A 16,184-nucleotide genomic window follows, 5' to 3' on the forward strand; every position below is an offset into this window, starting at 1 on the left:
GAGTTCAGAAGCGATGATGGAATCAGATTTGCTCTGCTTTGATAGGAGGATATTAAATTGTTGCCTATCATTAAGGCGGTATTGCATCAGCTAAATGTCCATAATCCATCTCCTCTCACGCTTATGTGCTCCCATTCTTCGGAAAGCGGCCGTCCATTCTGCTCCAAACCGGCTGCGTGTCCCTCTGCGTTCTCCGTAAATAAGCAGGATGAATGGCGGGAAATGGCAGCGTGTTGTAATTAGGACCGTCTGTGTGCTACCATGCAGCTGCCGAGGGGGAAATTGATATTTATTTGGTTTTTTGAAGTCCCTGCACAGTTGCAATCTCATGTTGTTAACGATTAATGATTAGAAGTGTAGAAGCCGCTCCCCACTGAGTGTGTGCTGCAGATGAGATTGTCATTGCAGGGAGGTTGTAATGAAATACATGCTTCAGAAAGCAAGCCTTTGATGAATTGTAAACGCTCCGCTGCTATGTGGGGAGTTTATCTAAAATAAAACAAACTGTTGAATTTATAAAAGTAGGGAATGGGTAAAACTAACCTCCGCCTCCTGTAATTATCAAAATATAAGATTTGTCACATTCATATTTGATAGTACCTGCAGGTGGACGGGTATCACATTTAATGTAATACATTTCAGAGTTTTTGAAGGCTAAGTAAAAAGATAGTTTTTTTATCTGTCTAGACGTGAGAAAAGGCTGCAGTCTTTCTTAGCGCTTCACAGAGCAGAGGCCAGGCAGAACGAGATTTAATCCACCGTTACATTGATATCACATCAACCACATCCTGAGCAAATCCATCCAGAACCTGTTCATGCTCTGCGTTTCACTCTCTACCTCAAAAAGCCCTGATGCCGTCGAGTGGAAATTAGTTGGCATCCGGTTCCCTCGTCTCAAAATAAACTTTGGGTTAGATGCCTGAAATAAGGTCTGTGACATTTTCAAGTTTTTTCAACAACATAAAAACACTGTTGAAAGTTTCTACAGTTGGCTATTTGTCAGAAAAATGGCAGTTTATTTAGCTAAAATGCTGACACATTTCCTGGTTTTAGGACTCATTCATGCACTTTCTATGGCTTAAGGGCTCTTAATGAGCGCTAAATGAGACGGCTAAACGTCATCACGCCCAACATTAGCCACCTTTAGCTTAGCGGTGGTGACGTGAAGTCATGTGACCGTGCTGTAGTTCCTTTATAGCCCAACATTAGCCGCCTTTAGCTTAGCGGTGGTGACGTGAAGTCATGTGATCGTGCTGTAGTTCCTTTATAGCCCAACATTAGCCACCTTTAGCTTAGCGGTGGTGATGTGAAGTCATGTGACCGTGCTGTAGTTCCTTTATAGCCCAACATTAGCCTCCTTTAGCTTAGCGGTGGTGACGTGAAGTCATGTGACTGTGCTGTAGTTCCTTTATAGCCCAACATTAGCCGCCTTTAGCTTAGCGGTGGTGACGTGAAGTCATGTGACTGTGCTGTAGTTCCTTTATAGCCCAACATTAGCCGCCTTTAGCTTAGCGGTGGTGACGTGAAGTCCTGTGACCGTGCTGTAGTTCCTTTATAGCCCAACATTAGCCGCCTTTAGCTAAGCGGTGGTGACGTGAAGTCATGTGACCGTGCTGTAGTTCCTTTATAGCCCAACATTAGCCGCCTTTAGCTTAGCGGTGGTGAGGTGACGTCATGTGACCGTGCTGTAGCTCCTTTATAGCCCAACATTAGCCGCCTTTAGCTTAGCGGTGGTGACGTGAAGTCATGTGACCGTGCTGTAGTTCCTTTACAACCCAAAATTAGCTTTTTACTTCTGGATTGAATTTACGCTTCCAAAATTATAAAAGTTAGGGTTATAGCCTACTGAACAAAACATATCATAAACCTTTATTTTCTGCAATAATTCAGAATCCAATGTAAAAATACCATTGCCTTTTTGTGGTGGTAACCAGCGAGATGCTGCCTTCATGGTCCACTACAGAAATATGTCCTTACTGAAAATCCGTTGTTGCTAACAAGTGTCTTTATCAGGCTAATCAACATCATCACGGCAACCATTAGCTGCCTTTAGCTTAGCGTTGGGGATCCACAGCCATGCAAAGTTTTTATCTTTTTGCTGGATATTGCATTAGCACTTCAAAAATCAAACAATTGGTAGATTAATGGATATATTTGTTTCTGCATTAATCCAACATCTAATGGAAGAATTCCGATTATTTTAGTTTCAAGATTGCCTCCAAAAAGCACGTACTCAGTGCACAAGTCTATTTTAAATTGAGATGCTTCAAAGAGAGCTTTTCACTTTCTTTAGACTGCCTTTTCTATGGGAGGCCGCCGACTGGCCTATATTAATATGTGCTCTTCATGTACATGTCTGAGTTGGGAAACTGTCAGGCAGCAGGACATTTAAACAGATTTGATTCCCTTAAAAATGGCTCGAGGCACTGCAGGCTCCTTCTCAAAGACACACCACACACATTGCATATGCATCACATGCACACTGCACACACAAAGAACACTTTCAGAGTTATTTCGAAACACTTTAAAAGTATCTCACCACAGTGCTAATTAAAGTCTTCTCTCCGTGTGGGTTTAAACACAGTAATCAGTGATGCTTCGGTGTTCTCAGCGCTCGTCTACATTTAGAAACTAACTCCATAACAACCTGTAGTATAAAACATGCAGGAGTTTCTTAACGTGTAAAAAACAGAGAACAAACTCCAATATTTTATTTAAACATAGAAACGTGTGTGTTTTGTAATCATGGCACACACAGTTTGTTAATGTTAAGCCTATTATTTGTTCTCAGACAAAGCGGTAAGTCGATTATTAAATAGAAATGAGGATAAAGACATATTCTTCTCTTTGCTCCAACATACTTAAAACGGTAATCTCAAATCAAATTAATACAGATAAACCCATCTACGTGTACCATTACAGTCATGTTATGTATTGGCTCCATGATTTCTCTTTAAGCAGCTCAGACATTTATCCAATCTTGTTTTGAAATAGTAAAATATTTGACAGTTTACCTTAAAGATCGTCTAAAGCAGGGGGGTCAAACTCAAATGCACAGTGGGCCAAAATAAAAAAAGTGGGTACTCGTCGAGGGCCGGACTGGTTCAATGTTTATCGCAGAACTTATTGAAATGAACTTATTGCACATATTAAACCTGGAACTAACGAAGCTTAAATTATTGCCTATAAAAACAACATTAAATAATCCGTTGCATTCATTTCTTATGGCTCTATCTGCAGCTTCATTTTTTATGAGTACATTTTCCCACAGGCCAACAACAGCTTCAACAAAACATTTCCCTCAAAGAACAAACCAAACATGCCCTGCTGTCGTGAGAGAAAGTGCAGAAGGAAGCATCCATTGAACTCAGTGTGCTGCTCTGGGATGCTAGCTCAGATACTTGGCGTCTCATCTCGGGTGCACGGTCATCAATGTTTGGGTCAGGCTCTGAGCGGAGGAGACCCTCAGGATGGAGTGAAGGTGCAATATACCGGCGGGCCAGATCTAACAGTAATTAGAAATTATCCTGCGGGCCGAAATTAAATCCACCACGGGCCTGATTTGGCCCCCGGGCCTTGAGTTTGACACGTGTGGTCGAACTAATGTGTTGAATTCATTGCTGTGTCATGTGCAAATACTTTCTGCACTAGCTGGTCTCTCCTGCATTGGAGTTCATTTGAAGGTAGTGGGGTCTGATAGCTTTAGGACTTCTGCCGGTACGACAAAACACTCCAGATGTTTGGTGCCATTCTATCGATGCCACACACAGAAAGACACACACACGACCTCTGCTATTCAAAGCTTTGGCCAAAGGGCACCATAGTCTCGAGCTGTAGTTCCTTAATAGTCCAACATTAGCTTATTATAGCGCGTAAAATACAAAGATACAAATATGAACCTGAACATGAGTATAATAGGGCCCCTTTATAAACTTACAGTAAGGGAATGTGTGTTTGTTAGATGATTTCTTTGTTGAAACATTCGCTTTTTGGCAATAAATCTTAAGCCGTTGGAAAGCCTGTTTTAGGGTTAGGGTTAGGGAGGAGATTTATCAAATGTTTCATGGGCGCAACCCACATACTCAGCTCTGCTGCTCCTCCCACAAATGCATGTTCCCAACAAATGTGGTACCATTGGAAAGATAAGAAAACAGGCTTTCCAACGGTATACGATTTATTGCCAAGAAGCATCGTTACAACACAGAAATCATCTACCCAACACAAACGTCCTTACCGTTTGCGTTAAGTTTCGATAGTGCACCATAGAAAGTACAACACACCAAACTAACATGTGTTCCTGCCTGAGTTACAAATTCCAAGTCGTATCTGAAATGAGAGAGCTCATGAGGTGGAAGGAAGCAGATATACATGTTGCAGTGATTTATTTATCCCGGTTTGTAACGCGCCGTCGTGTTTGTGGTACTCAGAGGAATGTGTACTCCGCCTGATGCGAAGCTCCACAACGATACGGGCTATTATGAAAGACAAACAGTTATCCATGAAGAGTTCATACATCAGAGCTGGAGTTTCAATATGAAGCGCTACGAGAAATGGCAGCATGTGTTCATCTAATATTGGATGAGTCATCTCTGGAAGGGGGAAGGATGTGGGTCGATGGGGATGAATAACGCTGCGAGTGTTATGCAGATGAAATGGCAGATACAGGAAGAGGTATGACACGGGCTCATCTGTCAAAAGCAGATGTGTCCTCGTTTACATATCTTATCAGCTCTCAGATCCCGGAGGAACAGGAACTGCCGGCACGGGGTTTTATTTATTTATTTAAGGGTTCTCAAGGACGCGGGGAGATGAATGGCAGAGAGGGTTTCTGAAGGTGAGGGGGTGGAGAGGAAGTTTTACAGCGCATCGCGACACACTAATCATGTCAGGAACAACGCTTCATTAGATGAGCCTGTCTGAAGGTTTAAAGTCTTTATCAAAGCACAGAATCAAGTGCTCTTGACAAGCATGCAAAGGTTGCTCACACTGTCTTTTTCATCGGGTTATGTTAAAGAAAATTAACTGTATTGCATCCTGAAGTAGAAAAAAAACACTTGGTGATTTATCTACTGAAGGTTTTAAAGTTTAGATCTATTTTAATGTTGCGTAGACTGATCTGTCTTATATGGTGATGTGTGAAAACGGCTATTTACTCTTTTGCTTTGTTTGGTTTTTATATTATATTTTTCTGTCAGCGCGAGAACTCAGATCCTCTTGACTTAAAAAGGACATAATTTATGCTCATTTTCAGCTTAATATCAGTATGTAGTGTCTCTACTTTAAAGAGTCCTCTCCTGCTGATGTTCAGGTGTATATCAGTATGTAGTGTCTCTACTTTAAAGAGTCCTCTCCTGCTGATGTTCAGGTGTATATCAGTATGTAGAGTCTCTACTTTAAAGAGTCCTCTCCTGCTGATGTTCTGGTGTATATCAGTATGTAGTGTCCCTACTTTAAAGAGTCCTCTCCTGCTGATGTTCAGGTGTATATCAGTATGTAGTGTCTCTACTTTAAAGAGTCCTCTCCTGCTGATGTTCAGGTGTATATCAGTATGTAGTGTCTCTACTTTAAAGAGTCCTCTCCTGCTGATGTTCAGGTGTATATCAGTATGTAGTGTCTCTACTTTAAAGAGTCCTCTCCTGCTGATGTTCAGGTGTATATCAGTATGTAGTGTCTCTACTTTAAAGAGTCCTCTCCTGCTGATGTTCAGGTGTATATCAGTATGTAGTGTCTCTACTTTAAAGAGTCCTCTCCTGCTGATGTTCAGGTGTATATCAGTATGTAGTGTCTCTACTTTAAAGAGTCCTCTCCTGCTGATGTTCAGGTGTATATCAGTATGTAGTGTCCCTACTTTAAAGAGTCCTCTCCTGCTGATGTTCAGGTGTATATCAGTATGTAGTGTCTCTACTTTAAAGAGTCCTCTCCTGCTGATGTTCAGGTGTATATCAGTATGTAGTGCCCCTACTTTAAAGAGTCCTCTCCTGCTGATGTTCAGGTGTATATCAGTATGTAGAGTCTCTACTTTAAAGAGTCCTCTCCTGCTGATGTTCTGGTGTATATCAGTATGTAGTGTCCCTACTTTAAATTGTCCTCTCCTGCTGATGTTCAGGTGTATATCAGTATGTAGTGTCCCTACTTTAAAGAGTCCTCTCCTGCTGATGTTCAGGTGTATATCAGTATGTAGTGTCTCTACTTTAAAGAGTCCTCTCCTGCTGATGTTCAGGTGTATATCAGAATGTAGTGTCTCTACTTTAAAGAGTCCTCTCCTGCTGATGTTCAGGTGTATATCAGTATGTAGTGTCTCTACATGTCTCCATGCTTTAATGTTCAAAAAGCACTTTATATTCCTCATACTGCCTGTGCTGCAGCACCTCTTTTCACCCTCTGTCTGAAACCAGGGACAGAACAAATCCATCCATCCATCTTCTCCCGCTTATCCGTGGTAGGGTCTCGGGGGTATCAGTTCCAGCAGAAAGCCCCAAACTTCCTTTTCCCTGGCCACATCAACCAGCTCTGACTGGGGGGTCCCAAGGCGCTCCCAGGCCAGCGAAGAGATATAATCCCTCCACCTGGTCCTAGGTCTACCCCTTGGTCTCTTCCCAGCTGGACGTGCCTGGAACACCTCCCGAGGGAGGCGCCCAGGTGGCATCCTAACTAGGTGCCCGAACCACCTCAACTGGCTCCTTTCGACGCGAAGTCCCTCCCGGATGACCGAACTTCTCACCTTATCTCTAAGGGAGACACCAGCCACCCTGCGGAGAAAACCCATCTCGACCGCTTGTATCCGCGATCTCGTTCTTTCGGTCATGACCCATCCTTCATGACCACAGGTGAGGGGAGGAAGGGAAATGGCCCGGTAGACAGAGAGCTTTGCCTTCCGGCTCAGCTCCCTTTTCGTCACACGGTGCGGAAAAGCGACTGCAGTAAAGCGACTGCAGTAAAGCGACTGCAGTAAAGCGACTGCAGTACCGCTCCGATTCTCCGGCCCATCTCACGCTCCATTGTTCCCTCACTCGAGAACAAGACCCCGAGATACTTGAACTCCTTCACTTGGGGTAAGGACTCCAACAAAACGCCAGAATATTCCAAAAGTGTGTAAACATATTTATGGTGATGTGTGTGCTTTTCTCAATGGTTTGTCGTTTGCACATGTTGGTTGTTTGCCTTATGAAGACCACTGACTGGAGGTTATTGTCACCAACATTATTGGTTTCTCAGAATCTTCTAAAAACTCCAATGTTATGAAATTATTTTCTAAGTACTGCTCCACATTTTACTGACATCCCATATTGTTCAATTTGGATCCATTGCCTCTGTACTCTCCGTCCCCTGCCTTCATGTGATAAGTAGTCATTTAGCTTTTGGAAGATGAGTGGGTTTCCCTTTTTGAGGAGAAGTAGATGGAGGGAGAGAAAGGGAAGGGATCAGGGTGAGACGGGGAGAATGGGTGAAAAAGGGGGATTGAGATACAGTTGGAGAGTGGGAGGGTTCTGCTATCATTTTATAATTGGAGCCTATTTTTTCCACATACATTTAGAAGTGTGTCATGTGACAAATTGAGCATATGAAGAGTTGCTTTGAAGATGTGGTGGAGATGATCTCTCAGCATGAGAAGATTATAAAAATGAAGCCAGTGGCAGCAGCGTCTGGGCGTCTTTCTGCGGATCCAGAGACCATGGTGCCCTCGGCCAAAGCTTTAAATAGAAGGGGGGTTAACTGTGTGTGGCATCGGCAAAAACCCATCCAGTGGCAAGGGCACCAACAATCTGGAGTCCTTCAAGATGGCTCTTAACTTTTGGTTCTTAAAGAGGAAATATGGTGCTCATTTTCAGGTGTATATCAGTATGTAGTGTCTCTACTTTAAAGAGTCCTCTCCTGCTGATGTTCAGGTGTATATCAGTATGTAGTGTCTCTACTTTAAAGAGTCCTCTCCTGCTGATGTTCAGGTGTATATCAGTATGTAGTGTCTCTACTTTAAAGAGTCCTCTCCTGCTGATGTTCAGGTGTATATCAGTATGTAGTATATCTACTTTAAAGAGTCCTCTCCTGCTGATGTTCAGGTGTATATCAGTATGTAGTGTCTCTACTTTAAAGAGTCCTCTCCTGCTGATGTTCAGGTGTATATCAGTATGTAGTGTCTCTACTTTAAAGAGTCCTCTCCTGCTGAGGTTCAGCTGTATATCAGTATGTAGTGTCTCTACTTTAAAGAGTCCTCTCTGATGATGTTCAGGTGTATATCAGTATGTAGTGTCTCTACTTTAAAGAGTCCTCTCCTGCTGATGTTCAGGTGTATATCAGTATGTAGTGTCTCTACTTTAAAGAGTCCTCTCCTGCTGATGTTCAGGTGTATATCAGTATGTAGTGTCTCTACTTTAAAGAGTCCTCTCCTGCTGAGGTTCAGCTGTATATCAGTATGTAGTGTCTCTACTTTAAAGAGTCCTCTCCTGATGATGTTCAGGTGTATATCAGTATGTAGTGTCTCTACTTTAAAGAGTCCTCTCCTGCTGATGCTCAGGTGTATATCAGTATGTAGTGTCTCTACTTTAAAGAGTCCTCTCCTGCTGATGTTCAGGTGTATATCAGTATGTAGTGTCTCTACATGTCTCCATGCTTTAATGTTCAAAAAGCTCTTTATTCTTCTCATACTGCCTGTGCTGCAGCACCTCTTTTCACCCTCTGTCTGAAACCAGAGCCCAGTCTGTCGAATCGGCATGTATTCAACATTCAAAGCGACTGCCGGGATCCACTTCCCCCTTTTTACTGTTTATGATGTGAAGGTCTCGCAAAATGAATTTCCCGCGGAACAACACATATATCGTATTTTATATCTCCCGCTCATGAAAACGAAATGTCAAAATGTGACACTCATCCCGCTGAGAGACTCGATAAGAGGTAAAACCGGATAAAGCGAAACACATCAAGTTAAAATAGAGGCTTAGTCTGCTCCTGGGGAAATATGCACTCTCTTTTCCCTCTGAAGGGTTGTAACTTTCTCTTCTCTCTTCTTTTGCTAACACGCTTTCTTTCAGAGCACATCAAGTGGAAAACTTGCATTAATGCTAAGAGTAGGTCGACGTGGGTGAAACATTCAAAATGATCGGCCTGTCGGCGAGTAATATAACTCTAATAAAGCTTTTGTCCTTATTTCATCGAGCATTTTAGCACCAGCTCCGTGAAAGGGTAAATCACTAAGAACTAGTCACAAACAGTCCCTGACGTCCGTCTATTTACTAGGTCAAGAGTATTATAATAGTTATATATATATATACTGATGTTGTAAAGTTAAATCTATAATATGTATTTGACTGTGAGGTTAAGAGGGGAAGTGGTTACAGTATGCAGCAGCCTAGATAACATCAAGCCCTTACATGCCGTCTCTTAATGACTCTTTTGACCACGTTCCCTTGTGAGCTGTGAACCCTAATTTAATTTAATCGCATGTTGTTGATGATGTTGTTGATGTTTTTAATGTTGTTAATGATGTCAGGATTTATGTCCTACATTTTGCTGTATTATTGTTGTATTGTTTTAAGTGTCGGACACCAGGAAGAGTAGCTTTTGTCGAGAGCACAAGCTAATGGGGATCCTTAATAAACATAAACACTTTATGATAACAGTCTATCATTAATTATTCATTTTTGTTGTTATTAGTTCATTTATCTTTTAAGTAGGGGCAGGTCAAATACGATGTTCTTCTTCGAAAAAAGTGTACATGTTTTGTTTTAAAATAACTTCCATGTGTAGAATAAACAAATAAACTAAATTAATCGAAAAATTGCTTATTAGACTTTTGTGAAAAACATTTGTTGATGACCAAATGTGTGTTAGACATCCACAAAGACATAGAGACAGATGGACCAGACAACAGTTGCCCTAGTGATAACTATGACTACCGTAGCTGTGTATATGACATTAAAACATTTCAATAACTACATCTAAATGTATAAAATGTTTCAGTGATAATTGATATTCTCATTGTCTGCACTAGAGACAAAGCATGGTTGCTAAATAGCATACCTTTCTTTCTGTATGCTAACCCAGTGTTTTTCAAAGTGGGGGCCGCGACCCCCCGGGGGGCCGCCAGGGGGCGCCAGGGGGGTCACGCAAAGTTTGAGGGAAAGGGGAATTTTTTTTTTGTAGATGTTATTAATAACTGCATATCTATCAATCTCTGTCCTTTGATGCCAATCTTTTTTATGTATACATTTTTTCTTTTTAAATCACACGACCGCCCTTCAAGCCAATCAGAATCGAGCTGCCGCTACTGTCAAAATGTCAAATGATATCTTCAACTATAAGGCAATCTCTCTCAATGACAGTAACCTTAAAGACTGGTGATATTCCATATATATGTATTCCTTTATTTTAAAGCTGTTTAGGAAGAAATGGTGACACTAACTGTTCACTTTCTTTGTTTAACTTAAGATATGTGATTCTTAAATGACTGATTACACCAGTGGTGGCGTTAGACTTTTTCGCTGCCTGTAATTTGTTGACGGAAAGGGTCGTAAAATGTCCGTCAAAATGCACTATCACCCGTCGGTCTGTAGCCTACACAACTCTGATGGGGGGTAGAGAGGAGCACGCTCGTGAACTGTCAACGGGGGACGGGTGCCCACTGCACAGCGTGAAGCAAACACTCACAGACGGTAATGATTTGTACGGCAAAGTTAGGTTTGGAAACTATATATAATAAAAATATTCGGTTAACGCGACGACTGGATTACACATACAAGTCCCTTATTTTAGGCTGTTGTATTCTATATTCATGCTTTTAGACTTTTACAAAAGATGTCGATTGCAGGACTTTTAACTTTTTCTATGTACGTGTTATTGCTACTTTTACTTGAGTAAAATATCCTCTACTTCTTCCACCAACTGTTTACAATATATAGAGGTTGATTTCCTGCACGTTCACAGTTATTATTATACAATTAAATTCACTACATCCCCCATCCGGTCATCCATGACTTGATTTATTCATTCTAAGATTGTGCGATGTTAATACTTATGTAGCAGACTTGTGTACACTTTACAAAGGCTATTGATCGCTATTGTACTTCCAGGATGCTTTCTTTTGTGAGCTCTTCATGCTTGGATGCACTTATTGTCAGTTGCCTTGGATAAAAACGAATTGAAATGTAATGTAACTGCAAACCGCTTTCGCATCACTTTCCCGCTGTTCCCCTCACTCGGTCTCTCTTTTCACCTTTTGTAACCGTCCGATGAAGCTCCTGCATACATGTTGGGAAAATACTGAATGTCCTCTTCCAACATGAGAGTAGCATGCTAACAAAGGTATCCCAACTGTAGCTGTGTACTGTACATGACAGAGAAGAGCATCAGGACTGTTTGAGGCAGATGATAGCTATGTGATTAACATAATGATTCAGCCTCTATGGAGAGAGACATCAAGCATGCTCATTTCTGACGTGGAGCTAATCTGAAGTAAACATTGAACACTGCTTTCTATTCCTCCATCTTGTGACTGTGTGACTCCCTCTCTTGGATGTCAGCATGTGAAGGACACTGCTCAGGAACTAGTTGATGCTCTGTATGTGATGACTCCTTCCCTTCTGGAGAGGATCACAGACACATGGATCCTGAGGCTTACCAGTGAGGTTTCTCTAACAATACATCATTCAGAAATGCCTCTCTGACCCCCGGTTTCTCTTCCTGTCCAAAGGGCTGAACCCATCCTGACCCGGATGAAGGAGGATCACACGCGCATCATCCTGCCCGCCATCGACAACATCAAGTACAACACATTCGAGGTGCAGCAGTACGCCAACGCCGCCCACGGCTACAACTGGGGGCTGTGGTGCATGTACATCATCCCCCCCCAGGAGTGGCTGGACAAGGGAGACGAGACGGCCCCTATCAGGTGAGGGAAGTAGGGCAGAGGTGGGAAGTAGTGGAGTACAAATACTTCAATACTGTACGCAAGTACATTTTTCTGGTATCAGTACTTTACTCCACTACTTATTTTTCTGACCACTTTTTACTTTTACTTCTTACATTTCTAACACAAATACCTGAACTTTCTACTTCTTACATGTTGAACACAAACACCTGAACTTTCTACTTCTTACATGTTGAACTCAAATACCTGTACTTTCTACTTCTCACATGTTGAACACAAATACCTGTACTTTCTACTTCTTACATGTTGAACACAAATACCTGTACTTTCTACTTCTTACATGTTGAACTCAAATACCTGTACTTTCTACTTCTCTCATTTTCCAAACAGCTGGTTCCTTTAGTCTGAATGTGTGTTGGTGGCGTGATCATTATTCTTTAGAGTCATTGCGTGCCTATTGATTGGAACTAGGGATGTCCCGATCACCTTTTTTTGCTCCCGATCCGATTCCGATCATTTGATTTTGACAAACTGCCGATACCGATTTTTCCCGATCCGATCTTTATGCAATGCATTAAGAGAAAAAAAGGTAACAGATAACGGCTGGTCATCCAACGCGATGAAGTCAGCTATCTTGGCTGTTATTGTGTGGCCTTTTCTCTGTTCTGGGGCAGTTTCTCTTTCCTTTTGAAAGTCTCTGAAAGTGTTGGTTGTTTCAGTGCCGTTACCCGAGTGGCCGCTGTGTACTCGTCGTGTTGTTGTTGGTGTTTGTTTCTCAGGTGGTGTATTAGATTGGTCGTATTGAACGTAGCTCTGTTCTTTCCACCACGCGGAACCCCCGCCTTGCAAACATTGCATCTGGCTGTTACACTGCCTTCGCTTTCAATTTTATAATACTTCCAAACTCCTGACATTTTCTCTGTCCCGACTCCCGAGTCACCAGCTGAACGTAGCCTCTCGTTAGCTTGCTGCTACTATTAGACACTGCGCCCACTCTGTTGCCAGATTTCAGAGAAATAAGCAACCAGGTCTAAACAAGCCCAACAGAAGCAACACATACATGATGTTGTGTAATTTTAAACCAAAACTAAGTCCTCAGGATGACTTTAAGATGTGAACATGGTCATTTTTGTTTTGTAACATTAAATGAAAAAAAAAAAAAATTATAAAAAAGAAAAAAAATCCCGATCCCCGATTTTTTTCTCCCGATCCCCGATCTTTTGAAAATCACGTGATCGGATCGGGACATCTCTAGTTGGAACACGATCCGTGTATCCATCACTTCCTGGTCTTCTCTAAAGAAGAGGGACCAATGGAAACGTTGTCATGTTGCCGTTGGTCACCATGGAAACATTCATTAGCTAACAATGACATTATTGTTCTATTAATATAAAGGGAGGTCAGGTACTCTTTAAAGCAGCTGCTAGCTATGGGTACTTTTTACTGAAGTACACTTCAAAGCCTCTCTACTTTGACTTGAGTAAAGAAGTTTAGTCAGTACTTCTACTTTCACCAGAGTATTTTTAAACACGAGTATCTGTACTTCTACTTGAGTAAATTAGTGTGTACTTTCACCCTCTCCGGCCCTACCAGGGGGAGCAGCATCTATTATTGATGAGGATGTTTGATGGAATATGGATAGGCTCAGGTTATGATTAATTCATGTGTGGAACCATGAAACTGAGGTGCTCTGTCGACCGAGTCGCACAAATAGAGCCCAAGCTGTCTAATTACCGTGATTAAGCTGTTATGTTGTGATGCCGGGGCAGAGGGGGGGTGTCATCCGTCACTGTATGTTGAATATGAGCGAGGCATTCGGTTATAGCTCGGCTGAGTGGACGGCAGCACGGCTTGTATCGTGTTTCTGTATAATCCTCCAATTGATTACTTGGGTCCTTTGTACAAATTGCATTGGACATTATATGTTAGGAGGATCGTGTTGCATATATATTATTTTCCAATCAATCAATCGATTGGACAGGGCAGGCTTAGTATCATGAACTATTCCCAGAGTTCATCCTATTAAAGTGATTTCCTTCCCCTGTATGTTGTTCTCCTGTGAGTCAAATATATGTGTTTAAATCTACGGCTGCACAATATAACACCATTTTATGAACATCGCAAAATGGATTAGTGCAAAAACGCAATAGCAGGAAACAAAATATTTGGCAACATGTGTTAAAATATAATTCTGTGTGAAGTGTTGTGGAGCTGCAGAGAGATTCTACAGACTGCATAACATCGTTTAGGACGGATCCTCTTGAGAAAGCACAAGATAATCATGTTTTCATATATTTTTTATAATAATAATATACGAAAATCATCAATCCCTCTAATTTCGCACTTGAGATATCAATCAAAAATGATCACAATTAGGTTTTTTCAAATTATGCAGCGATAGTTACGATATACTGTTATGATGTAAATAACAGGAAAACAAACCTTTGCACTGTAAAACAAAGGCTATAATGTTTAAGTCCACAATGCTGTTTATGACTACACATGTTTTACTAAAGAAATGTCAAGCAGAAACACGTTGTTTTGAATGTCGTTGATTCAATCGATCGCTTCTACATGTGTATATCCAATCACAAGCAGCTGCACTAAACAAAAGCCCGATTTAAAACACACACAATAAGATATTGTTAGAATGCAGTCATCGAAACTCGACACCTCCTTAAAACCTTTTCTGTTAAAACTCAATCAAAAAACCTGCAAAATCAACAGAAAGTGTTGGATATCAATGTAATAATAATAATAATATATTTAATTTATATAGCGCTTCTCATCTGCCAAGACAAATCTCGAAGTGCTTCACAACAAGGGATACTGATACACTTTGAGAGATTAAACAGATAATTGTAATAATAAGAAATAAAAAAAAAAAAAAAATAAAAAAATAATGTAGGATTAAGAAAGCTGAAATAATGAGACATCGGGAGTCACGTTTATCACAGATACCGTCTTGTCTTTTAGTGCTCGGATTAAGCACTACGATAAGAACATCTTACAATGCCATGGCTGTGTGTCTGAGCTATAACGTCTGACATTAGTATCTGCTAACATGCATGTGTTGTCTTGTATTGATACTTGTTGATACTATTCAATATCTCTAGCTGTTGGAATGAAGTACAAGGCGGCCGTATGCACATAGCAAATGCGTGTCTTCCCATTAAAATGCAGCTTAATAATGTAGCTGCCTCCGGGTCGCAGGGTTAGCGCTAAAATGCCCCGGAGCTCTGATCGCTCTGATGAAATAAATAAATGCATGGATTTCAGCGAGTACTGCACGGCAATAATAATCATGAGTATGTGTTCTAATGATACGAGTGTTTAAACCCTCCTGAAGGACATGTTTAACATTTCTTCTGCTATATGATATGGAGGAACTCAAGCTATTGTTGTTTGTTATGAATGCGCTGAGGCCAGAGCGGCTGCAGGAGAATTGTTGAAGGTCAAGCTGGAGTGAAGAGGCCCGGTTATTATTTTTTAAGTGTACCATATTCATGACACGCTGGACTGCTAATGTGTCCGTGGGCGAGAAGCACTGCCATTGTTGTCTTAGAGCTATTCAAGCTGGAGGTCGGATCTGAAGTGGAAACCATGTGTTGAGTGCATTATTCTTACATCACGGCAGCTCTGACGTTAGCAAGGTCATATATTGAGATAAAACCAATGACCCTTTTTTCAGTGATATCTAACAGAGACCTTACACATTAACGTCTACTGCCAGAATGTCGTCTACAGTGTTGTAGTCAAGTCACCAATTCACGAGTCCAAGTCACCCTCGAGTCACCACTCTTCGAGTCCGAGTCCAAGTCCGAGTCACCAAGGGAGAGTCGTAGTCGAGTCCAAGTCCGAGTCACCCAAGGAGTGTCCAAGTCGAGTCCGAGTCCGAGTCATCATTACCTGTGTTCGAGTCCGAGTCCAATTCCGAGTCACTTAAGAAGAGTCCAAGTCAAGTCCGAGTCACCTAAGAAGAGTCCAAGTCAAGTCCGAGTCACAAGTCTTCATGTATTAATCTTCGTGGATATATGTGTTGAAATGTAGCTGCTCCTCTACATTGCTGTTATCCTGTCTTGAACTGCTGTGAAGCGAGTTTGGCTACAATTCTTGTAATAGGTGCTATACAAATATAAAGCTTATTTCTAATATTATTATTATTATTATTATATATAAATAAACTATATTTAAAATGAGTTACCTTTTAGAGAAGTGATTATATTTGTATGCCAATATTTTCCTATGGTAAAGTTTTCGTTTTGCACTTTTATTTTGATAGTAATAAGATCGGGACTCTTATTTTGAAGGAACTTTTACGGGT

At 41.3% G+C, this 16,184-nt stretch overlaps 1 protein-coding gene across 1 annotated transcript in view; it reads left to right on the plus strand.

The window, feature by feature from the left end:
• Positions 1-16,184, plus strand: part of galnt9 (polypeptide N-acetylgalactosaminyltransferase 9) — a 218,682-nt gene that overhangs the window by 92,503 nt on the left and 109,995 nt on the right. Inside the window, exon 5 of the mRNA XM_034090281.2 lies at positions 11,684-11,881. Coding sequence (XP_033946172.1) covers positions 11,684-11,881 — 198 coding nt within the window. The remainder of the gene's footprint in view (positions 1-11,683; positions 11,882-16,184) is intronic.

Source organism: Pseudochaenichthys georgianus, chromosome 9 (assembly GCF_902827115.2).
Source record: "Pseudochaenichthys georgianus chromosome 9, fPseGeo1.2, whole genome shotgun sequence".
In the NCBI taxonomy this organism is placed as follows: domain Eukaryota; kingdom Metazoa; phylum Chordata; class Actinopteri; order Perciformes; family Channichthyidae; genus Pseudochaenichthys; species Pseudochaenichthys georgianus.